Source organism: Lactuca virosa, chromosome 5 (genome assembly GCF_052849685.1).
Source record: "Lactuca virosa cultivar CGN04683 chromosome 5, Lactuca_virosa_CGN04683_v6, whole genome shotgun sequence".
NCBI classification, from domain to species: Eukaryota; Viridiplantae; Streptophyta; class Magnoliopsida; order Asterales; family Asteraceae; genus Lactuca; species Lactuca virosa.
Window position 1 is genome coordinate 242,500,971 of NC_136430.1, and position 24,766 is coordinate 242,525,736.

General features: G+C 35.9%; 1 protein-coding gene and 2 non-coding genes across 3 annotated transcripts; 2 read left to right on the forward strand and 1 right to left on the reverse strand.

Annotated features, from left to right (window-relative positions):
* Positions 1 to 6,085: 6,085 nt before the first annotated feature.
* LOC145112556 (uncharacterized) lies at positions 6,086 to 6,640 on the reverse strand. Its single transcript, XM_079048708.1, has one exon. It carries the CDS (start codon positions 6,638 to 6,640, stop codon positions 6,086 to 6,088), a length of 555 nt encoding a protein of 184 aa, XP_078904834.1.
* A 1,047-nt stretch (positions 6,641 to 7,687) lies between these two features.
* On the forward strand, positions 7,688 to 7,794 carry LOC145118136 (small nucleolar RNA R71). The gene has a single exon (XR_013713115.1). It is a non-coding gene; the product is annotated as a small nucleolar RNA R71 (small nucleolar RNA).
* Positions 7,795 to 11,047: 3,253 nt separating this feature from the next.
* Positions 11,048 to 11,153, forward strand: LOC145117848 (small nucleolar RNA R71). Its single transcript, XR_013712842.1, has one exon. It is a non-coding gene; the product is annotated as a small nucleolar RNA R71 (small nucleolar RNA).
* Positions 11,154 to 24,766: the final 13,613 nt, after the last annotated feature.

Below are 24,766 nucleotides of genomic sequence, written 5' to 3' on the forward strand. Positions count from 1 at the left end.
ATAGATCTATACGGGGGTGACTCCTCCACACCTAAGCTGTTCGCTACAGTTAGACTCGGCCAGTCTAGGGTGACAAAGTCTTAGGATCAAATTTCGGTGTTCATTAGAATGCCAAGACAGACGAACTAGTCATTATCACGCATGGTTATAACGACTCACGTAGAAATCCGACATCATTAATCAAGGGAAATCATATTCATTCGATGTAACGATTCATTAATGCAAAACAATCATATCTTTTTATCGGAAAACATCGGGTTTTCCGGGGAAACCAATCTTGCTCATTTTTACTTCAAAAACCATAATGCAAAACTTCTCTTTTATTCACGTTTTGAAAACATTCACGCATACACTTACAGGATCATCACAACATTTTCAAGAAAATAATTAATACAGAAAATATCGGATTTTCTGGGTTTTACCATTGACATAAACTATTTTACATTAAACACACTTATGAACTCACCAACATTATATATGTTGACCGTTTTCAAAATGACTTGTATTCTCATGTAATCGTTAGACAAAGAGGCATCCAGTATGTTGAAAGTTTCTTTTGTAGTTGCTAATCACCAAACTCTTTATATTTTGAAATCATGTAATGTAAACCTTGTACTTGATGTAAACAATGCCAGTTGTACTATGTAATGATTGGTGATGCATGTGTTATGTTTCATATATATTCATTGTGATGGTATTTCAATTCAAGTCATGCCAGCCCCCGGACGTTTCCGCCGTCTGGTTCGGGGGTGTGACATTATGGCTTGTTTGTTGGTTTTGAACTTCAGCAGACACTTCCTATCACTCATTCCTTGGATGTAATAGGCTCAGAATGCTCAAACAGACACTAAACAGTGCTAAAAGTTAGCAGAAACAAGTCTGACTTTGATTGAGTTGAATAGTTGTACAAGATAGAAATTTCGGGTTGTTACACGGCTCCTCGTGTACGTTTGCGTGTCGAGGCCGAACTCTTCTTCCCGGTTCCTCTGGCACCACCAAGTCATCATTATCGGGGATAGAAAAATTTCCCCCGCCAATATCCTCCACAATTCATGCCCTTTGGTAGAGAAGAGGACTAAACGGGCGTGTTTGCATCATTGTCAAAAAAATTCCATCCCCTCTTTCAAATATCCCGTAGGACCTTGCCAATTGCATCACTAACATTCCCCCGCATATTCTTGACGTATTCCTATCCTTAACACCTCATTCCGCCAAATACCTTGCCAAGCAATATGGTGTGTTGCAAAACGTGTTTGGCAAAATGATGCTCCACGAGAAAAATACATCAAGGCTTGGAACCTTGTCGTCATCCTTTCTCATGTTGATTATGCTTGAGATGAACCTATGAATGAGTCGGTGGATCGGTGACCAGATACTACCCTCTTGCGTCGCCGATGGAATATACACCCTATTTGCAATCGTTGTCCACCAATTTTCTCCATTGACCCCATCTGGAAACCCCCTACGACAATGGTCTAAAAATACACCAAATGCTTCATTCATAACCTCCGATCGATTGTACAAACCCATTCTCCAAGCCAACTCAGCAATATTGCAGTCTTTATATACTCCCGCGAGGCGGAAAGTCAAACTGTGTACATCAAAGTAATCATCACCCCCCCCCGGAAATTGGACTGTGGCATAGAATTCCAGGCATAGTTCTTTGTAGACTGGCTCTTGAATTTGAAAAAAATTTCTCCATGCAGTGCACGTAACCCTTACCCCTTCATTCACAAACACTTTTGTTAGGTATGGAATCATTGCTTCAACTAACCCAACTTCCTCTAACCATGTCCAGTTCACTTCATTTGCGATATAGAACTCTTTTCTTTTCAACTTCTCTAACTTTCTTTACCACCCTGTCATAGTTCGTTGGGAAACAACTCGTGGGAAGTTATACCAAGGGAAATCCTCTTGGTCTCTTCGAATTTGCTGTCCTCTGCCACCTCTCCTCATTTTTCTGCAAAACAAACAACATTAAAGACAAATAAATACCAAAGGAAGTCAAACAAAATTTAAGTAAAATTGAGCATTCTGAACAACCAACTCATCGAGTTATATGAACAACTCGGCGAGTTCGACGAACATGTCGAGCAAACAGATCTGAATCAAACCGATACTACCAAACCAACTTATAATAACTTCAAGGGTTTCATTAGGATACTATAACATGCATTTATTCACAAGAAAAACTAGTTTAAACAACCAAATTTGATCAAAATCGAAACCCTAGAGTTTATGTCGAGTTCAAAAATCGGGATTTTCAACTAAATTAAACACCAAACTCATAAAAATCTTAACTTTAACAGGTTTAAATGCGAAAAATATGACCTTTCTTGTAGAAATTCGAGTAGAACCGCAAGGATTGAAGATTGTTGAACTTGAGAGGAAAACACGGCGAGCCTGGGGTGTAGTGGGTGAAATCTGATGAATTTTTTCCTTTTAGGGTTAAAACCCTTATTTGACTGAGTTTAAAAATTATATATTTCTGGTAATAAAAAGGGCAACTCGCCAAGTTGGGGAACCAACTCGCCGTGTTGAGACGGGTTCATGTGTGAAAATCGTGAAATATCGCCTCAACTCATCGAGTGGACAACTCATACTCGCCGAGTTGAGGCTTCTGAACACACAAATTTTAGCTTTTTTCACAAAAAATTAGCACACCCCACACTTAAGCCTTGCTTTCCCTCAAGCATCATTTTAAATATTTGAAGAATAAGATTAAAAATCCTTAACAAAACACAAATAACTAAAGAAATAAAAGACAAAAATGAAAAGAAAGGAAAAGGAAAAGAAAGCAAACTCAAATAACGGGTTGCCTCCCGCAAGCGTTTCTTTTTGAGGAGTTTTGAGTTGGACTCCTTCCTGCTCTACGTTGTAGCGACTTTCTCCAAATCCATGCCCTCTTCAATCTTCTCTTCACTTGGAATTCCTTCTTCATAATGCTTAACCCTATGTCCATTTACCTTGAAACTTGATCCATCCTTGTTCCATAACTCAATCACCCCATATGGAAACACATGCTTAATACTAAAAGGCTCGTACCATCGAGTGCGCAATTTTCCCGAAAAAAGCTTTAGCCTTGAATTGTATAAAAGAACTTTCTGGTCAGCTTCAAATTCCTTATTCCCTTTCAACCTTGCATCATGCCACCTTTTTTTCTTATCCTTATAAATCAACGAGTTGGTGTATGACTCGTTCCTCAATTCCTCTATAGCATTCATTTGCAAGAGTCGATTGCCACGCAACTCACTGGGCTCAAAATTGCATGTTTTTAAGGCCTAATAAAATTTATGCTCGAACTCCACCGGTAGATGACAGTTCTTCCCATAAACTAACCTATAGGGTGTGGTTCCAATGGGTGTCTCGAATGCAGTCCTAAATGACCAAAGTGCGTCAATGATTTTATCTGCCCAATATTTCCTATTACTACCCGCCGATCTTTCCAAGATTCTCTTAAGTGCCCTATTTGTGATCTCGGTTTGTCCATTTGTTTGTGGATGATATGGTGTTGCAAACCTATGGCATACTCCATATTTTTGTAACACTTTTTCTAGTTGATCATTGGCAAAATGGGTTCCACTATCGCTTATTAGTGCTTTTGGCATTCCAAATCTAGAAAATAGTCTTTTTAAGAATTTTACAACTACTCGTGCATCATTATTGGGTAATGCCTGTGCTTCTGCCCATTTGGACACATAGTCTACCACCACAAGGATGTATTTATGCCCTCTAGATGATGGAAATGGTCCCATGAAATCTACACCCCATAAATCAAACACCTCACATACTAGGATGTTTCTTTGTGGCATCTCATTCCTCGCAGAAATATTTCCCAACCTTGGACAAGAGTCACACTCTCGCACATAGGTGGCAGCATCTTTGAAGATTGTTGGCCAATAAAACCCAGCATCAAACACCTTTTTGGCCGTGTATTGAACCCCATGATGTCCTCCTGCCGGCCCGTTATAAAAATGCTCTAAAATATCATGGATTTTCTTTCAAAACACGCATCTTCTGATTATCCCATCTACATAACTTCTAAAAAGATAGGGCTCATCCCAGAAATAATATTTGATTTCTAAAAAGAGCTTCTTCTTTTGCTGGTGAGTGAGCCCTTTTGGAGAAAGTTGCCTTCCAATAAGTTTGCAATGTCAGCATACCAATCTTCTTTTCTACTATCATCATCAAGTACTCTTCTGGAAAGCTATCCCCAATACCCTTGTTGTCTATCTCATCCCTCTCTGGATTCTCCAATTTGGATAAATGATCAGCTGCTACGTTCTCCATCCCTTTCTTATCCTTGATCTCGATGTCAAATTCTTGAAGTAAAAGCACCCATCGGATCAATCTAGGCTTCGCATCCTGCTTGGCAAACAAATACATGATAGCAGTATGGTCAGTAAAAACAGTTGTTTTGGACAATATAAGGTAGGGACGAAACTTGTCAAAGGCATAAACAATGGTCAATAATTCCTTTTGCAGTAGTGGAGTAATTCTCTTGGGTCGGGTTTAAGGTCTTGTTTGCATAGTAGATGGATTGAAAGTGCTTATCAACCCTTTGACCAAGAACAACTCCTAAGGCATAGTCACTTGCATCACACATTATCTCAAAAGGCAAGTTCCAATTTGGGGCGATAATGATCGGGGCATTAGTCAATTTTTCTTTCAAAATCTCAAAAGCTTCTAAGCATTCTTTAGAAAAATTAAAAGGTGTGTTTTTTAAAAGTAGTTGAGCTAAAGGTCTAGTTATTTTAGAAAAATATTTGATAAAACGGCAGTAAAAACCCGCATGACCTAAAATACTCCTAACGCCCTTCACATTGGTTGGTGGTGGTAATTTAGCAATAGTGTCGATCTTTGCTCGATCCACCTCAATCCTCGATTTTGACACCTTATGGCCTAAAACGATCCCTTCCTTTACCATGAAATGACATTTTTCCCAATTTAAGACTAAGTTGGTCTTTTCACACCTTGCAAGCATCAAATCAAGGTTAGTAAGACAATCCTTAAAAGAAGAGCCAAATATAGAAAAGTCGTCCATAAACACTTCCATGAACTTCTCCACCATGTCGTGGAATATCACTGTCATGCATCGTTGAAAGGTCGTCGACGCATTGCATAACCCAAAAGGCATGCGTCGATATGCAAATGTTCCACTTTGGCAAGTGAAAGTCGTCTTCTCTTGATAATTTGGGTCAATAGGAATCTGGAAATAACCTGAAAATCCATCTAAGAGACAATAATAGCAATGACCAGATAATCGCTCAAGCATTTGATCAATAAAAGGAAGAGGAAAGTGGTCTTTGCAAGTGGCATTGTTTAGCTTTCGATAATCGATGCACACTCGCCAACCGGTTACCATTCGTGTGGGTATGAGCTCGTTCTTGTCGTTCGTCACGACTATCATCCCTCCTTTCTTTGGCACTACTTGAACTGGACTAACACATGGACTATCAAAAATTGAGTAAATTATCCCAGCATCCAAGAGCTTGACAACTTCTTTCTTCACCACGTCTTGCATGTTTGGGTTCAACCGCCTTTGATGTTATACTACCGGTTTCGTGCCTTTTTCTAGGTTGATCTTGTGTGAGCAATAAGAGGGGCTAATCCCTTTGATGTTTGTAATCTTCCATGCGATGGCATTCTTCCTTTTCTTCAAAACCTTAACGATGTCTTCCTTTTCAGATGGTGTGAGGTCAGAAGCTATAATCATAGGTTTTTTATCATCCTCTTCCAGAAAAGCATACTCCAAGTGTTCTGGCAAAGTTTTGAGCTCTAACTTCGTACTCTGAGCACTGAACACGTCGAGTACATCAACAGAACTCACCGAGTTATGACTAGTTATTCCTTCAAATCGAGTATTTTCGTTCCAACACGTCGATTTGAGCTCCTCAACTCGCTGAGTTGAGTTTTCAACATGCCTTTTCAATTCTTCATATTCACTTTCTTCAAGTAGCCTCTTGATTTCCTTTAGGTCTCTTTCCACATCAAATTCATCTTCTAAGCTAAAGTTGGATTAATTCTCGTTGTCTTCTTTCCATTCCTCCAATTCTTTTTCCATCAGTTCTTCCAAAATGTCCACTTAGAAGGCTGTGTCATCACTAAACATCGAATGCTTCATGGCTCCATCAACTCCGAATGTAACTGAATCATCTCCTACATGAAGAGTAAGTTTTGACTCTCGTATGTCCACTATAGCACACGCGGTGTTTAAGAAAGGTCTTCCAAGGATGATGGGCACTTGGTGATCTTCCATATCTAGCACTATGAAATCGGATGGAAATACGAACTTCCCGACTTTTACTAATAGATCATCGCATATTCCCCTTGGAAACATCATTGTCTTGTTTGCTAGATGAATCGCCATTCGAATGCGTCTCGGCTCTGGAAGGTTCAACTTCTTGAATAATGAATAAGGAAAAAGATTCACACTAGCCCCCGAATCGGCCAATGCATAACTTGTAGCCAAATTCCCAAATTGACATGGCAAAGTCAAACTACTCGGGTCACCCATCTTCTTTCGCAATTTATTTAACATTGCGGCTGAACAATTCTCGTTTAAGACCACCTTGGATGCCTCATCCATCTTCTTTTTATTCGTGAGAAGGTCTTTTAAGAATTTAGCATATGTGGGCATTTGTGCAACCGCCTCAATGAAAAGAATGTTAATTTGAAGGGCCTTGATGTGCTCCAAGAAATTTTTTTTATAATCTTCATTCTGTTCATCTTGTCTAGCTCGGCTCGGAAATGGCAATGGAGGCTGATACGGCTTAATTGGAGTGTTATTTTTTTCATCAGATGGAAAACTCGTCAAGTTCTTCTCCTAAACTCACCAAGTTTAGTAGTCTGTTTGCGATTCACAGTTTTCTTTCTCTACTTCCTACACCATTTTTGGATCATCATTCGGGAGTGGGGCCAGAGCAGTGACTATTTTACCACTCCTAGTCGTCGTAATATTTATATGTGCTCCTTTCAGGTTTTGCTCGGTGTTGCTTGGAAGTCCGCCCGGTGTTCTTTCCTTGAATTGTTTTGCAGGTTGTCCGAGTTGCTTTTCATCATTACTTGGTGCTCTTTCATCATATTTTCTTGATCCCTTATTGCAGTATCGGACTCGTCATGTCTTTTCTAGGATGCGGATGCAAAACATGTAAGCATGGCTTCAAAATTCGTCTTCTTTTCTTGCACCGGTTCTTCCTTTTGATAGAAACCTCTCGCCTTTTGCCTATATTTTTCCTCCTTTGCCTTCTTGTATTCTTCATATGGTAGCCATTCCTTTTTAGGTTTCCTCCAATCATCATCATACCTATCCCCGCTTGAGTAATAAACTTGAACTTTCTGGTTCCCATTCTCTTCAAGGTCACAATATTTAGTAAGGTGAGGCCCGCTACAATTATCACACCCTACCTGGATGGTATGGATGGATTGGTCTGTCTTTGTCATCCTACGATCCATGCTATCCAATTTAGCCATCATTGTTTCCATGTCATCAGAAACTGAATTCACCACTCCTCGAGTTGAGTCCTTTCGTGGGTTATGATATTCTCTTGAGTTCTTTGAGAATTCTTCAATCAACTCTTTTAACATTGTTGTTGCTTTCTTCATGAGTGGTCCTTGGGAGTCAAGGAGATGCCTAGTTATCACATTTAATCCATTATAGAAGATGGAAACCTCTTGTTGCAGGTTAAGGTCATTTTATGGACAATTTATTATCAAACTCTTGTATCTCTCCCACCCCTCATAGAGTGATTCTACTCCCATTTGTTCAAAGTTGGCAATCGCTTTCTTCAATTTCACTAATTTGGATGGTGGGCAGAACTGATCTATGAATTCTTTACGCATCTTTTGTCATGTTGTTATGGATCCGGAGGTAGTGATTTTAGCCAATCTTTTGCGGCTCCCTTGAACGTAACCGGAAGCATTAAAAGTAAAACAGTCTCACAAGGCACATTTGGAATGTGAAAGTAGTTGGCTATGTCGATGACCTCTTCGATATGCTTATAAGCATCTTCGCGGTCCTTCTCATAGAATGGGATGTCCTTCAGTTGGGCAAGTATGTGACCTTTTAGCTCGAAATTTGTTGTCTCATGAATTGCGGGTTGCACAAGACCTGGACTAGTACTGTCACGTATACGCTTCTTGTACGTCCTCATGGGTATGTCTGCAATGTCGTTCATCTCATCTCCTAGCTCGATTTCACTTTCTTCTTCAAATTCAGGTTTGTCTGACTCGTAATCTTCTACCTTCCCGTCTTGAATTTTCTCTTCGGTTCCAAACCCGCTTGATACCCCAATTGCTTTCTCCTTCTTTTTGTGAAGAATTGTTTCTGGATCTTCCACGGGTGGTACTATAGGAGAACTAAAGCCTCGGGTCATAAATTCCTGAAACAAAATAGAAAATCATGCGTAAAATGAACAAAACGAAATAAAAACAAAACTAGAAACGCAACAAACTCATCATGTTCAGAATTGCACTCGACGAGTTCAACGCAAAAACAGAAAATTAAAACAGAAAATCTTGTAACTTTATGTGAGATAAATCTCACACAGAGGATCAATAACACTAGTAAATAAAATTAACTATTAAGAACCGTTCCCCGGCAATGGCGCCAAAAACTTGATACGTGTGGAATGTACTAGTTTTAATCCTAACTAACTTAACACAAAAACAAACACATGGAAGGCAGTGTACCTATCGATTAGAAGTTTAGTGTAGGCAAGTAGGGTAGCGAACACAGGGAACGGTAAAAAATTAAAATACTACTAATATTATCTAAGTAAAACAATTATTAAGAAGGGGTTTTTCTCTAGTTTTGCAAGACTAGAAACTTAAGCAATTACTTAAACACTTATGCAAAGAACAATTAACATCTAAAAGAGAAACAAAAGACAACTAGATTCAATAAGATAAAAGAGACTTCCATTTAGATTCGATTCACTTATTCATATGGTTGATTTCGTGGCTAGTGCAATGGATTACTATATCATTAATTACTGATTTCTAATATGATTAGGTTCATGTTCACTATTACTAATCCTTTAGCAAACAAGTTAATTCAAGCAGTGATCAAGTGATTAAACTAACAAGTTTCCTAGTGTTCAGTTCGAATCAAGTAATACTTGTAATAATAGTTAATTAAATTGTTTGGTTCAATTAACACATATGTGGTTGGTCATCACACACGCTCACACATTAATTTATGTATTTTCTAGTTAACCCTAGGTTATGTTCACAACACTAGGCATACAATCTTGTTTTCACAAAACTATAAGATTCAAGAAATCAAGCAGATGTTCATACAACTCAATATACTTAGTTATTAACAAAAAATAATTATCATTAATACATATGGTTCTTTTAACAAGATAAATAATCAAATCGATATAATCCAAAGTCATTAATCAAACCATATTCATAAGTTCATCTAGTCTAAACAGAAGTATGGAGTTTTTGCTCATAACTTCATCAAATAAAATCACAAACTCGAAATCTAATGTTGCAAACATGATTCACACAAATAATTAAGAGAAAAGTAATGGTTAAATGCATTTGATCTCTTCTAAAGTAACCTCTAGTCGAATTCTAAGTTCCAATGCTTCTTGAGAATGTCTCTGGCCTCCAAAAGTCGCTAATAGCCTCTAGCAAACGTTAGGGTTTCAAACAGAAACCGATCTATAAATTGATTCTGAAAATAGGCTCAACTCGTTGAGTTGGAGGACCCAAACTCACCGAGTTTTTCATTAAAATCGAGTGTACGGCAAGGCACTATTTTGTCGGGAATCTTCTTAGCAACCCATCGAGTTGTAGGGTAAACTCGCCGCGTTCTTCTTCAATTTTGCATTGTTTCTTCAAAATCCAAATTCCAAGCTTCCAAGCTTCCAATCGCTAAATCTGCTTCCTTTTCCTTCCGAGCATGTCCTTGTTGCTGAAATTGAAATTTTAAACTAGTTAAGTACCTTTTTTTCAATATTTGAGATAAAATCAACATAAAGTATTAAGATAATGCATGAATTATATGACTAAATATGCCCATATCATTTATCATGTAAAGTTGCCAACTTTACATGTATGCGTGGCTTAATGGGGCTTTAGAGCTCAAAAGAGCTTAATAAATGACTTAACACATGCATGAGACCAAAACCACCATAAAGTTTGCACCTGTATGCTTAAGAAACCCTTAATGTGTCTAGATCTACAAGGATAATCTCCAAAAGCGACCTTAGCTCACAATCACCAACCAAAGGGACCTAAAATGACCAAAAACAAGTCAAGGAATTGATCGATGAAATGAAGTGACAAGCTTTGAACTTTATACCTCAAAAGCCACGAAATGAAGGTTCTAAAGTTGGATCTCAAGGTTCTCCTCCAAAGAATGACTCTTCAAGCTTCTTCTTCTACCACTTCAAGATGCACAACACCCAGCGAAAGCTTCACAAGAGCTCAAAATCACCACACATACGCTAAGGAATGAATTAGGGTTTTCAAGGGTATGGAGGCTGGTTAAACAAGGAAAAAATAGTCTATCTTATGGTTTAGGTAGGGTGCAAGCCCTAAAATTAGGGTTTCTAAACTGCCCACGTATGCTAAGCGTACTCCAACTTTCCCAAACTTGACAATTCTGCCCACCCCCCCCCCCCCCCAGGGACCAAATCCACAAAACCTTACACCCCCAAAGGGCCTAAACTGAAAAGTACAATGAATTAAGTGGTACATTCACAATCTTTGGTAAAATGAGGCCCATTTCAATTGTCACAACCCACACTTATGGCATGTACAGATTGATCCATTTTCGTCATTCTTCGATCCATCTTCTTTAGTTTTTCACATACTGCGTCTATGTTCTTGGTTTCACTATCCTTACTTCCTTTGCTTCTAGTAGTATCATCACAAGGGTTGTGGTACTCCCGCGGGTGTTTTGAGAATTCTTCAGTTAAAGCATTGATCACTGTCGCGTACTTCTTTGGCATCGGTCCTGGAGAATCAAGAAGTTGCCTTGTGGTCACATTCACCCAATCGTAGAAAACTCGAAACCTCTTGTTCAACGTTTAAATCATGTTGTGGGTAATGTCTTAACAATCCCTTGTATCTTTCCCAAGCTTCATATAAAAACTCCTCACTCCCTTGTTGGAAGTTAGCTATCTTTTCTTGATTATCTTTGATGGAGGGCTAAATTGTTCAATGAAGGCTTCACGAAGGTTGGTCCAAGTTCTAATTGTTCCCGATTCAAGTGACTTCAACCGTAGTATCTCATCCCCAGTAAATGTCACTGGAAGCATCCTGAGTAGTATCGCATCTATTAAAACATATGGCACATGGAAGTAGTTGGCTATGTCTAGCACCTCATCAAGATGCTTGAAAGCATCTTCATAGTCCTTGCCAGCAAATGGAATGTTTTTTAGCATCGAGAGAATATGTCCCTTAAGCTCAAAGTTTGTTGAAATCGTAATTTCTGGTGGTACAAGTCCTGGTCCATTATCCTCACAGATCCACTTTTTGTAATCTTCCATAGTCATTCTGGTGATGTCCGCCATTTCTTCTAATTCACTCTTTATGTCATCCTCTTAATCGTCTTTGGTTTCTAGCTCGTATCCTACTTCTTTCTTATTTGGAGTCTTCTCAAAGTGACCATACATGTCAGATTCGAAAGTGATAGCTGATTCGTCAACCTTTTTTATTATTTCTTCTTGTGGAAGACTGATGCGGGATCTTCAAGTGGTGCAATTATGGTAGTTCTGGATCCTCTGGTCATAAATTATTGAAATAAAAACAAAACAAAACAAAACATGTAAAACGAATAAAAATGACTAAACTAAAAACTTATTGTTATGTGACCACGACGTGGCCAAGATGTCCATGACGTGGTTTCTGATCAAATAGAAAAATAAATGCCGAAAAATAACTTTCTGCGGTTTTTACCCCACAAAAAGGATCGAATAACTAAAACCAATTAAACTAAAAATCAAATAAGTCGTTCCCCATAAACGGAGCCAAAAACTTGATGTGCATAGATTATACCTATCTAGTTTTAAATTTTTAAACCTAACTACTTAGCTAAATTATGCACTTATAGGCAGTGCACCTAGTAAGATTATAGAATAGCTTGGGTAAGTCGGGTGTTGAACATAGGGAATAGAATTCATTTAATAAAATAACTACTTTTAAGTAAACTAACTAAACAAACTTAAAGTGGGGGTTTTTTTTTACTGATTTTGCAAGATCAGAAGAACTTAAATCAAATTACTACCAAATTAACAACTAAACAAGTAAATAAAATGAATTTACATCAAGATTTAAAGAGTACTTCTGTTCAGTTTCGATTTCCCCTTCTCTTATCGTTGATTTATAGTGGATGGATTAAATTAATTACCAAGTCATTAAATTACTAGTTATTATGATCAAATACCCAGTTCTATCAATTTATGAATTACCATGCAAAGATCAAGCACATGTTAAACAGAAAATCAATATAACCATAAATTGGACTATGAATGATAAATCTAGTCATTACTTTCCTATGATCAAGTTAAGCAACCAAGCACAAATTAAGATTAATTATGCCCTCTAACATAGTTAAAGTTACTAGCTTTAATTACCTAATCTAAGATGTGATTAATCTTAACTCTAATTATTTAATGATCATAAACAATTAGGTAACAAATTCATGCAACTAGAATGATCATCTATCACACAGAACTTGATTAAACATCAATATAAAATAGAACTTCAACATGCTAGGGGTTTTAATTATCAAACACAAGTAAAATCAACATAAATCATCCATAAATAAAAATCAACACAAAAGGATCAGGTTCATCTTCACCAAACAGAAGTATTAGGTTTTTAGCATGTCATCATAACAAAAAAACGACACAAAATTCATGTAAATAAGACTAGACATGAGTAATTCTTAGCAAACCGAATAGATCTATGTAAATTTCTACTAGAAGTCTTCAATTCTTGAGCTCCAATCGATTTTTGATCTTCCCATGATTTTCCAGAGGGTTTTTGTCGTAATCCTCCTCATAAAATCAGCTAGAAGTCCCCTCTTTCGACCTAATGTTCGAATATATATAGTTTCCATAAATATGATCACCACGGCATGGTGAATAAGCACCACTCCGTGATCTTATATGAAATCCAGTATTCTCCAAGTCAGTTTAATGATCGCAAAGTTTTCATTTATCACGTCGTGGTTGGTGATCACCACGTCGTGTACTCCAGTTTTTAAGCTTCCTTTGTCTTCTTTTTTTACTTAGCCCACATTTTCCTGCTTCCAGCTCCTTGTTTTCTTCCTTTTCATCTCGAGCATGTCTTTGCTACTACAAAACAAATTTCAAACATAATAAGTACCTTATGTCTCAAAATAAACTTAATTATAGCTAAAAGTATTAGAAATATGCACGCAATACATGATTAAAATATGCACATGTCATTGAATATTTCTTAGCTGTAGTTCAGATTTGGAAAATTAGACCACCACCATCAGAGAGAGGTCGTGGTGCTTCTCACTTCTTCAGATTCGCCAGAAGCCTTAGGCACCTCAGTTCCGGAAGCACCATAGGGCTCACCATGTATAAATCCAGATCTCTGTCGTCACCCGCCGAACATCCGCTGATCTCATTCCAGATCCATCCATGCTCCTCCGAACTTCGCTAGTCCATCCAAACCACCTTCATCACCTTTGTCGTCATTGCAGATTTGAACCTACTATCTCCACCTCCAGCGTAGGTCGGCAACGTCGTCAGTTCTGCAACCAGCCATTGCCTCACACTTTCACATTATCTGCAACATCGACATTTGCTCTCAGTTTCAATGGTTTAGGGTTTGCAAACCGTAGCTCAGAGTTCTTAGTTTATATATGTTCTTCATCCTTCACGGTTTAGATATGTTCTTCGCCAGAGATATTTGTTCATTGCTGGAGATATTTGTTCATGGCGGCGTTGGATGGTGTTCGTAGAGAGATTGAGCTCCGGAGAAGGTGGCACTAAGGTTACAAAAGGTGACATGAAGATGTTGTTTGTGTTTGTGTTCTGATTTTCTGCTAGGTGGTGGGGTTGCCTTATTATTTTTTGGCAGGTGGTGGTGGCAGCAACTTTTAGGTTTTTACGGCCCTTTATTATGGTGGTGTTTAGAGTAGATAGAGAAGCAAAATATGTTAAAGAAGTGGTGGTGTGGTAGGATAGTAAGGGTGGGTGGGATTTTTATTTTTTATATTCTTATAAATACATAAATGGAAAAGAAAAGAGCAAGGGCATAATTGTTATTTTAAAAATGTTCAAAACAAATTGGACCAAAGACACAACAAATGAAACATTATGGACTAGTCGTGCAACTCCAAAATATTTTGTACCAAAGTCCCAATTTTTGATAAACCATGGGGACCAAATTTGCAATTTTGTCAAAAATTAAAAGCATAATCATACCTTTCATCATTTTCGGTTTTTTACATTTATTAGGTAATCAAAAGTCCTATATATATCTCAAAATCTACCTCTTAGTTTTGAAGAGTGTTAGAGATAGACTTGATGCACATGATGGATCTCAAACAGAAAGATCAGTTGAAGTGGGAGGTGGACGAGGGACGAAAATTATAAAAAATTTCACTGGATCGTTAACAACAACAAAAGAAAAAATTGTATTCATGGGCTATCTATTGATGGGTTATGGGCGTGTGATCCTAAAAAAAATTACTAATGTGATTTGGGATTTCTTTTCTGTTAAGTTTAATGAGCCTATAAGCAACCGACCTAAACTCATCAGCAACAGGTTTAAAAAAATTCTATGTGAAGACATGGCTGCCATTACCAAGTCTTTTATTGAAGCAGGGATCAAGGAGGCGGTTTGGTGTTGTGGGGTAAAAAGGCGTCGAGTCCAAATGGATTTAATTTTAAGTTCTTGAAGCATTATTGGGAGTTGATAGAATCAAATGTTGTTATGTCTGTGAAAGACTTTGAGAGCGCGGGGGTATTGGCTAAAGGATGTAATTCTTCATTTCTCTCTCATTCCCAAGGTTAGAGATCTTCTATATTTAAAAGACTATAGACCCATTAACGTTGTGGGTTGCTTATATAAGGTGTTATCGAAAGTAATTGTTAATCGTTTGAAGAAGGTGTTCGACAAGATCGTTAGAAGAAATAATCTTTTATTTTTAAAGTTGATTTTGATAAGGCATTTGACTCGTGAAGTTGGGAGTTCTTCAAATCGATTATGGACCAAAATGAATTTTTGGTGAAAGTGGAGAAGATGGATTAGTGGTTGTCTCTCCTCTAGTAGAGCTTCCATGTTAGTCAACGGCTCGTCGATGAAAGAATTTGATATTAGTCGAGGTGTAGGCAAGGAGATCCATTGTCTCATTTTCTGTTTATTATAGCTATGAAGGGTCTTCATGTATCCATGGAGGCGCCTATCTACCTTCACTATTTTCATGGGCTTTCTCTCCCAAACATTGACATCTTTATTTCACATCATATGTACGTTGACGATGTGGCATTCTTTGGTGACTGGTCGGAGATTTACTTTGCTAATCTGAATAGACTTCTTTGCTGTTTTTTTTATTTCCTCAGAGTTGAAAGTGAATTTGCACAAGAGTAAAGTATATGGGGTTGGTGTCGATGATGAGGAGGTGAATAGATTGGAGCCCGGTTGGTGTCGATGATGTCGATGATGAGGAGGTGAATTTGCACAAGAGTAAAGTATATGGAGTTGAAAGTGAATAGATTCGCCAACATTTTAAAGTGTGATCCTGCTTTTTTTTCACATATCTTTGTCTTCCGGTGGGAGCTAATATGAAACTTGCTAAGAATTGGAGCCCGGTTGTTGACAAGTTTAAGAACAAATTATCCAAATGGAAATCGAAGACTCTTTCGTTTGGAGGGAGCCTAAATATCGTGAACACGGTGCTTAGTAGCTTGCCTTTTTATTATTTTTCTCTTTTAGCTAGATCACCTAAAAAGGTTATTATCTTGCTTGATTACGTTAGAAGACGAATCTTATGGGGTGGTGATGAAACCATTAGGAACATAAACTTGGTTGCTTGGGACATAGTAATGAAACTAAAAAAAATATGGTGGGCTTGGAGTTGGATGTCTTAACGAGGCTAATTTGTCTCTCCTCGCCAAATGGTGGTGACGGCTTAAAAACAGGTTTGATTCATTTTGGTTTTTTTGCATAAAACCGATTCATAATATTACGTAGATGGATGGGATACCTCTCGCTAAAATCTCTATTAAAGGTGTGTGGCTTAGCATCTCTCAAATTGTTAATGATTTATTGGACAAAGGGGCTGTGTTGGCTGATTTGTCAAGAGGTTGGTTGGCATTGGGGATAAAACATATTTCTCGAAAGATTGTTGGTGTGGTGACATCATTTTGAAAGATTTATGTCCAAATCTATATGGTGCTGAGGCAAACAAGTTTTTTCTTGTTATGTATATAGTTAAATTGGAAGGTGTTAACGATTTGAAGTGGAATGGATTTGATCCCGGCAGACCAGATCAACAAGATATGATCTTGATCACCTACTTTAGGCAATTCAAGAAAATTTATAAGGAACTTAATGTCTCACAAAGAATTGTTCTTTTGTTTGATATGATTGCCATGAACCACGGCATACAAAAACAAAAATAAATAAATAAATAAAAATAAATATAAAAGTTGCAGCAAAAGTCTCATAATCAGATGATATGTTTAGCACATGTTGCTACTGGTTTTACAATTTCTGCAGATGAATACACAAGTCATTCGGTAGCAAGAAAAATCTGGAATTCTTCAACTCATTTATAACTGTGGATATCAAAAGAAAGGATCCAAATTAATACGTTTTTATTAGCATAAAATCCAGCTTCCAGGTAGTAAGTGGCATCTAATAAAATCATTATACAATTAAAAAATTCTATTAGAACCATAAAAATAAAGTTGTTTGTTTCGCTTTTCAAATGATTGATTGTTTCATAATAATGTTATTATTAGCTATACTCAAAGATCCATCTTGCCCATCAAAATAATCGTGTGAGTGTAGGAGACGATATAAAGTGAACGAAAAAGTAAAAAACATTAAAGAGATTACAAATTATAAGGAAAGATACGATTCTAAATTCTAAAGGTGTCAAAAACAATCTCATCCAACATAAACCCACCTTTTGACCAATTAAAGTTTCAACAAAGAATCATAGTGAGATAAACATTATGAACTATAAGTTGAACGAGTCATTAAAAAACTACACTTAAATAATAAGTAAAATCATAATAAATAATGGCAAAAATATTACGTCCAAGATCACTATCAGGGTTGCCACCACCACTCTCGTCATAACATTTGCAATTTACACCAAAAGACATACAAAATATCCTTCATCCGCAAAACAACAACATGCCAATATGTTACACATCATGCACTAATCAAACATTTGAAAATAGAGGAGACTTGAAGCAAAAGGTGAGTAACAACCAAACAATAAATTGACAAATGCAAATCCACCGGTGGAAGTTCTCAACATATGAAAGTATAAAAAACAAAAATAAGAGTGCTAACAAGTCATCACTCATGTAAGAGATCAACATTCATACATTCATGAGGGAAGTACCACATATTCGCATAAAAGAACTTGCCTTTTTCGCTTTTATTGGTAACATAATATTTCATGTTTGGTGACGGAGGGTCAACCCACGACTCTTGTTTAACAGCAGCACTAGGCTCCGAGTGGTTATAAAAAAAATCATATTCATCACTTGTCTCTTCAAATGGCACCCATTTCATTTCACCAAAATCCAGTTCATGAACCTTATACGAAGAATGTTTGGAATAAGTTTCCATCATCACATAAAGGTTTTCCTGAACTTACAAACATTGAGTAATAGTTATCTTCCTTTAAAAAAATTATTGATTTTGAGTAACGTCAGTTTGGGCGCTGGATTCAGTCTCATTTCACATAAATGTCCTACTTTCCATGAATAATGATCAACAGTGTGTAAGGTATATATCTTCCCCTTGAGAGCATGTATATCAAGGATGTCGGAAGTGGAAGACACATGATTCCATGCTCCTTCACCCGCTATAGGAAACCATATTCGACAGGTGCATCTCCTTGAGATAACAAACACCCATCTTGATATTGAAGATGAAAAGACAAGGATACCACAGAATCCTAATTCAACACTATAGAAATAGAAGGGGGCATGAGGGAAATGAAATTCATGCCTGGTGATAGGATTCACAAGCCAGAAGTCCTCGGTTTCCCTCCCATACATAATCAAGTAACCACAAGTTAATCCAAAATAGGTCCTACCTTTCAGAATGGGGAATTATGGTTTTGAGTTTTCTTCCTTCAAAGTCCTTTAAACAACACTCTTTCTCATTACCACGAGTAGAGATACGCATCAATATGGGTGGTTTCGATGCCATAAACCTTTTCTTGTTAGAGAGTGAGAGCGATCTCCAAGACTTACAAACTCCACTGAATGCAAAAAAATCAACAATTCCAAGTCGCATCATAACTAAAAAGAGCACATCATGGTTAAGGTCTAACCAAGGTGCCACACCACCATTATCCCAAGTCTTGATCTTCTTAGTGCTAGATCCATCATCATGATTCTGATTTCTAGTCATACTCCTTGTCTTAGCCATTGCTACACTTGCAAAAGAAAAATAAACATTTGACACCTTGCTTCTGATTTCTAGTCATACTCCTTGTCTTAGCCATTGCTACACTGGCAAAAGAAAAATAAACATTTGACACCTTGCTAAATAAAAATTCCACATAAGATACAAGAGTTGCATACACATATATATACAAAGACTCCCTTCTCAAATAACAATGATTCTTGTAATTATCTAAAGCTTACATGAAACTTAACTACTATATTCAAACATTAATCCAACAAATCAATTAAAACCACTTTATTAGTATAATCATAATCAGTTTCATATCATTACAAAATTCATGACCAATTACGCAAATGAAAAAAACAAAACCATTGTATTAAAAAGAACGTTAGGACAAAATACTAAGCTAAGACAACTATTTCACTGTCGCACTGGTGATCATATATGGATTTGACGATTTGTACACAAGTACATGTCAAACCTTAACTTGAAAACCCAAAATGTAAGAAAATATATAATAATAATAATAAATAAATAAAAAAAAAAAACTAAACTAAGCTAATATAATGGAAACATGAAATCTAACAAATCAGCACCATATAAAACTAAAATGGACCAATTCCAAGTTTATAAGAGAACAGGACACAACTGCTCTCAAATATGTATCTCAAATATGTAATGAACAATTTGCAGAAAAAATTAGGGTTTCGTATCGACGAAATTAAAAGTAAAGTAAGTGATTACGGTTCTATCGCACTGGTCACGAGTTAAAACGAGAAAACGATGTGATCACGCATGAATATCCAAATTGTCTCAAATCACGTATAAACAACCACGCACAAAATCGAGATGTACTTGTGAAATAATTTACCTGATCGAGTAAGAGAATTGTGCCGAAGGGGTTTATCGATCCAGATTACGGATGTAAAAACTAAAAACTAAAATCCGAAGCAGACTTGTTCGAAAATCGATACTTTCATAAAGTTTTTGGGTATTTTTGGGTTGTGGGTCCCAAAGATGGGGACTTAACTATTTTATAGACTAAACTTTTTCCATCCTACATGTCACAAAAATAAAAATCTAAAAAGCTTTTTTTTTTTTACAAAATTGCAAAAATGGTTCGTGTCGTATGCAAATTTTTGGGGTTTTAGTCCAAACCCCGAGTTTTTTGGATTCATGGTCCTTTTTGAGTGGTTTGTATGTGAAAATAGTCCCTCCGAAAATTGAAATGACTATAATACCCTTGGAGTATTTATTTTCCATTTTTCTTTCATTTCTCTTTAAATCTAATACTATTTTATTTATTTTAATAATTAAAAAAATAAGAAGGCTCTCTCTCTCTCTCTCTCTCTCTCTCTCTCTCTCTCTCTCTCTCTCTCTCTCTCTCTCTCTCTCTCTCTCTCTCTCATGATGAAAGAAGAACATGGAATCATCTTCTTGTTCATCCACACTACCCAATTAATCTATAACAACTTGTCTTCCTTCTTCTCATCTTACCTTCCCAATTTCAAGGATCAATTCCGTCTCCCCCAAAGTTAGAGTAAAAATAACAAACCAGATATCCCAAACCCTAGATGAGAATCCAATTGAAACCAACATCACAACTCATGTATCCTTCTTCACTCTCGACATTCACCAATCAAACAAGAATAATCATTATTCTCGGACAAGAAATTTATGCAAACAGAGATCAACACACAAGTTCAACCTAATTCCATTGGTGAAATTGATGTTCTACGCGATTTTCTACAAAGTGATGAAACGAAGATCAATTTTTGATTTCTGCAAAAAAAAACTTGATTTCTGCAAAAAAAAAAAAAAAAAAAAAAAAAAAAAAAAAAAAAAAAACTACGATTTCTTAGAGTTGAAGTTTGAAATCAATTTTTTTTTAAGAGTTCTTAGGCTACAGGTTCGTTATTTTCCGCTTCTAAAGTAATCAAAATGAAACTTGTGACATAACATTTTTTAGAAATCTTGATGTGGTTTCTGGTAGCTTATATCCTCCTCCTACTCAGCTCTTCCCTAATTTCATGGTTGTTCTTGTGGATTACATGTGAAATCGATCCGTTGCAAGAGAATGAGGGGTGTGATTTTACTGGAGTGAATCAATTTTAACATAGTTGTGCACCAATCGATCTGCAATTGAAAAATGGTGATGGTGTTCAGACAGACCAGTTTCCACAGTGGTCTACGATTTTTTCTTTCTGATGGTTGTAATGGAAGTGGATGTGAGCAAAAGCAACGAGAGGGAAGAATTGAAAGAAAAAGCACATGCATAAACTTGTTTTTTTTTGGATTTGGGTTTCTTTGGAATCGACACAAACATGAGAGAGAGAGAGAGAGAGAGCCTTCTTATTTTTTTAATTATTAAAATAAATAAAATAGTATTAGATTTAAAAATAAATGAAAGAAAAATGGAAAATAAATACCCCAAGGGTATTATAGTCATTTCAATTTTCGGAGGGACTATTTTCACATACAAACTACTCCAAAGGACCATGAATCCAAAAAACTCGGGGTTTGGACTAAAACCCGAAAAATTTGCATACCACAGGGACCGTTTTTGCAATTTTGTCTTTTTTTTTCAAAAGACAAAACTGCAAGATTGGTCCCTGTGGTATTCAAAAAACTTTGGATAGGGTCCAAAAACTTTCCAGCTTGCATGGAAGATCCAAAATCAAAAGTTTCTCGTGAATTTGGTCCTAAAATCAGAAACTTCTTGTGAATTTGGTCCCTGATGAATTTGAAAAGACTATTTTACCCTTATCATTTATGTTTTATATTTTTATTTGTTTAAATATTTAAATAATCATAACAAAATAAATAATAAAATCCCACCCCCTTTAATAATTTAAAAAAAGGGAATCACCTACCCTTTCTCTCTCTCATCCCAAACGAAATCACCCACCTCAACTTCATCTCTTCCGACGGCTCACGCCACCCTCATCGGCACTTCATAACTCCCTCCTTCCTATCGAAAAAACCCCTTATTCCCCCTCTTCTTTTCCATGGATTCCTCATAATACCCGATTTGACGGAGGGTTTCTACTCCCCCTGTCTTTCCACGTTTGCTTTCTTGTGAGGATCTCGATCATAGTGCATCCTAATTACATCTAACAACCATTTCCCCTCTTCCCTTCTCCACCGTTCTATGTTCTCTGATGACCGGTCGCTTTTCTCCAAAGGAATGGAGTCCACATATTTTTAATGAACAGATTTTGAGATTTAGGTTTGGTTTTTAAACTTATAATTATCGATCTGTAATATCTTTTCTGGTTTTGCTAGTTACTAACTGAAATATGTGGTAGATGGAGGGGGAGGAGGAAGAGTCTGGACAGATTTTGATGGACGAGTGAGAGAGAAACAAGAGATCAGTTTGTTTAGATTACCAGCAAGATCTCTGATGATGTCAATGGTGAATATACAAGTTGTGAGTGGCAATTAGGATGGACAGATTTTGATCTTGACGGTCGGCTATGGCTAATCCGATTTTCATCTTGATGGTTAGCCATGGCTGATCTCTCCAAATTCACATATATTAACTTTAGGTCACAATGGGGAATTAAGATGATGTAGGTGACGGATGGAGAGGGAGGAGGATGCAAGTCAATTATGAAGATGGTGGACAAAGGATGGAGGACATGTAGTCGTTGGTGAAGAAGGAGGACGAAGAAGATGTGTGTGTGTGTGTGTGTGTGTGTGTGAGAGAGAGAGAGATGGGAGGAAGGTACCGTTGATGGGTGTGGGGTAGGGTGTTTTCTTTTTTCTTTTTTTTTTAATTATTAAAATATATAAGTAAATAAAAAAATGTGAAAAAGAAATAATAAGGGAAAAATAGTCCTTTCATCTTTTTTAGGACCAAAACCAAAGAAAACTTTTGATTTTGGACTTTTTATGCAATTTGGAAAGTTTTTGGACCCCATCAAAAGTTTTTTGCAAACCGCGGGGACCAATTTTGTAGTTTTGTCTTCTCAAAATTAACACTGAGGCCATATGGACTCCCCTTGCTTTATGCGAACTCGGATGAAAAAGATATTGTGTGGTTATGACCAGGATATCATCATTTTACAGTGCGTCATTGTGGACTCACCAAATAATATTTTTTAAAAAAATTAACTAATATTTATTTATTGTAAACAATAATTATAAGATTCATTGAATGCATCATACGAGTTTTAGGAAGGAATATTATAAACCTTAATTGTAAAATTTAATTAACATTTATTTATTATAGAGACTAGTTAATACCCATTGAAACCACAGATAAAAAAGAAAAACACTATAGCATTCTATTTTCTGAAAATTGTCATTTATAATATTACTAGGTGTGAGACCCATGTATTACATGGGTTTATTTAAAACAAAATATGAAATTTTAACAATTTGACAAGCTTGAATTTATAAGAAAAATGAGAAAATTTTTAAATTATTAAAATTAATGAAGCTTTAATACGTTGAATACATTATATATATATATATATATATATATATATATATATATATATATATAAACTCTTTCTAATAAATACATTACATATATATTACCTTACATATTAAATGTGGAATTTTAATTTAATAAAATAAAAAATACAATAAAATAACAAGTGGAAAATAAAATTTTCAAAAATTCATGAAAATGTCATGTGTCCAAATGAAGGAGAAGGTGACATGTGGCAAAAAGATTTTGATTTATTAGAGATGCTACTTTTAATATGTTAAATAGACATCGATAGGATAAAACCTGTGAAAACCAAAGTTAAGAATAAAAATATTATTGATAATTTAAAATAGTAATGAAAAATCAAAGATTTATAAATTATTTTGAATATATAAGCTTATGAGTTTCTAGCTTATTTGATGGTGAGGTTTTGTTTAAAAACTTTGTTAGTATAAGATTTCTTAGTCTAGCTTTGTTTGTGACATGTCAAACATTACTTGCGGTTAAAAAACAAAATTTATTTTCTAATAAATATGATTTTTAGAGATTCAAGCACTACACCCATCTCCATTGAAGTACCCATTAAGTTTTCACCTATGTCTATTTGTCTATATGCACATCACCATGAATCTATCCTATGAAGTGGAGATAGTAGAAGATACTATGATGAAAAGGGTAACACCTGTTTCATATTCATCGTTTTCAAAATCCAAGAATGTGTAGATGATTTGGAAACTTTTGGTTATTCCGAGCATCATTTTTTTAGTCATAACACTTGCGTGGATTTAGTTATATCAAGAAGCTTCCCCACACTCTTCATCGTCTTCTTCGGCTTGTGTTTCTCAACGATCTCAACTTCCAATGATTGATGATGACGGATTCCATGGAAACTCTAGAATTGCTTACTTGTTTCAAGTTGTTTCAAGTTGTTTCTAGTCCATCGCGATCTGCTACTTGATTTCCTCTGCCAAAGCTTCTTCAAGGTTAATGCTAAAATCATTTTGTAGCATTAAATGATTCATTAATCAGATGTCATCATCATCCCATTCTTCATTTATGTATCATATGATTGGATTTAAATACTGTTAAACATATGAATACTTAGCTTGATTCAATTAATATTGAATTACTAAAAACATAAACGAATTAGGGTACTTTGATGCACTATTGAAATTTATTATAACAACTTTGCGTTTTATTTGAACTCCAAAAACTTCACTGATAGTAGTTTAGGTTTTAACATTGATACCAGATAAAAGCAGACATAAATGGTCCTAGTTGGTAATAAATTTTGTATTTTAGTTAAAAAAAACTTTATTATAAACAAAAGTGTATGATTTTCTAAAGTTTATTGCTATTAAAAGTATATTTTCAAAAGTATGATGATATTATGGGTATATTTCGAAAATGTAATGGTTTAAAATATCAGTAATACAAAAAGTTATGCTATGTGTCAGGAAAATCATGACGAAAAGAATCCTTTAATAAAATGTTACATAAATGGTCCATGTGGCAGAATTAATACAAAATGATCCTTATGGTAGTTAACAGTTTGTAACTAGTCCTATGGTTGAAAAAACATGACATAACAGGTCCATGTTGGTAATAAAATTGGTATTTTAGTCAGAAAACTTTATTATAAATGAAACTGTATAATTTTCTATACTTTTTTGGTATTAAAAGTACATTTTCAAAAGTATGATGATATTATGGGTATATTTTGAAAGT

Excerpts from the sequence above, each read along its gene's own strand:
- LOC145112556 (XM_079048708.1), bottom strand. The coding sequence starts at position 6,640 with ATGCCCACATATGCTAAATTCTTAAAAGACCTTCTCACGAATAAAAAG.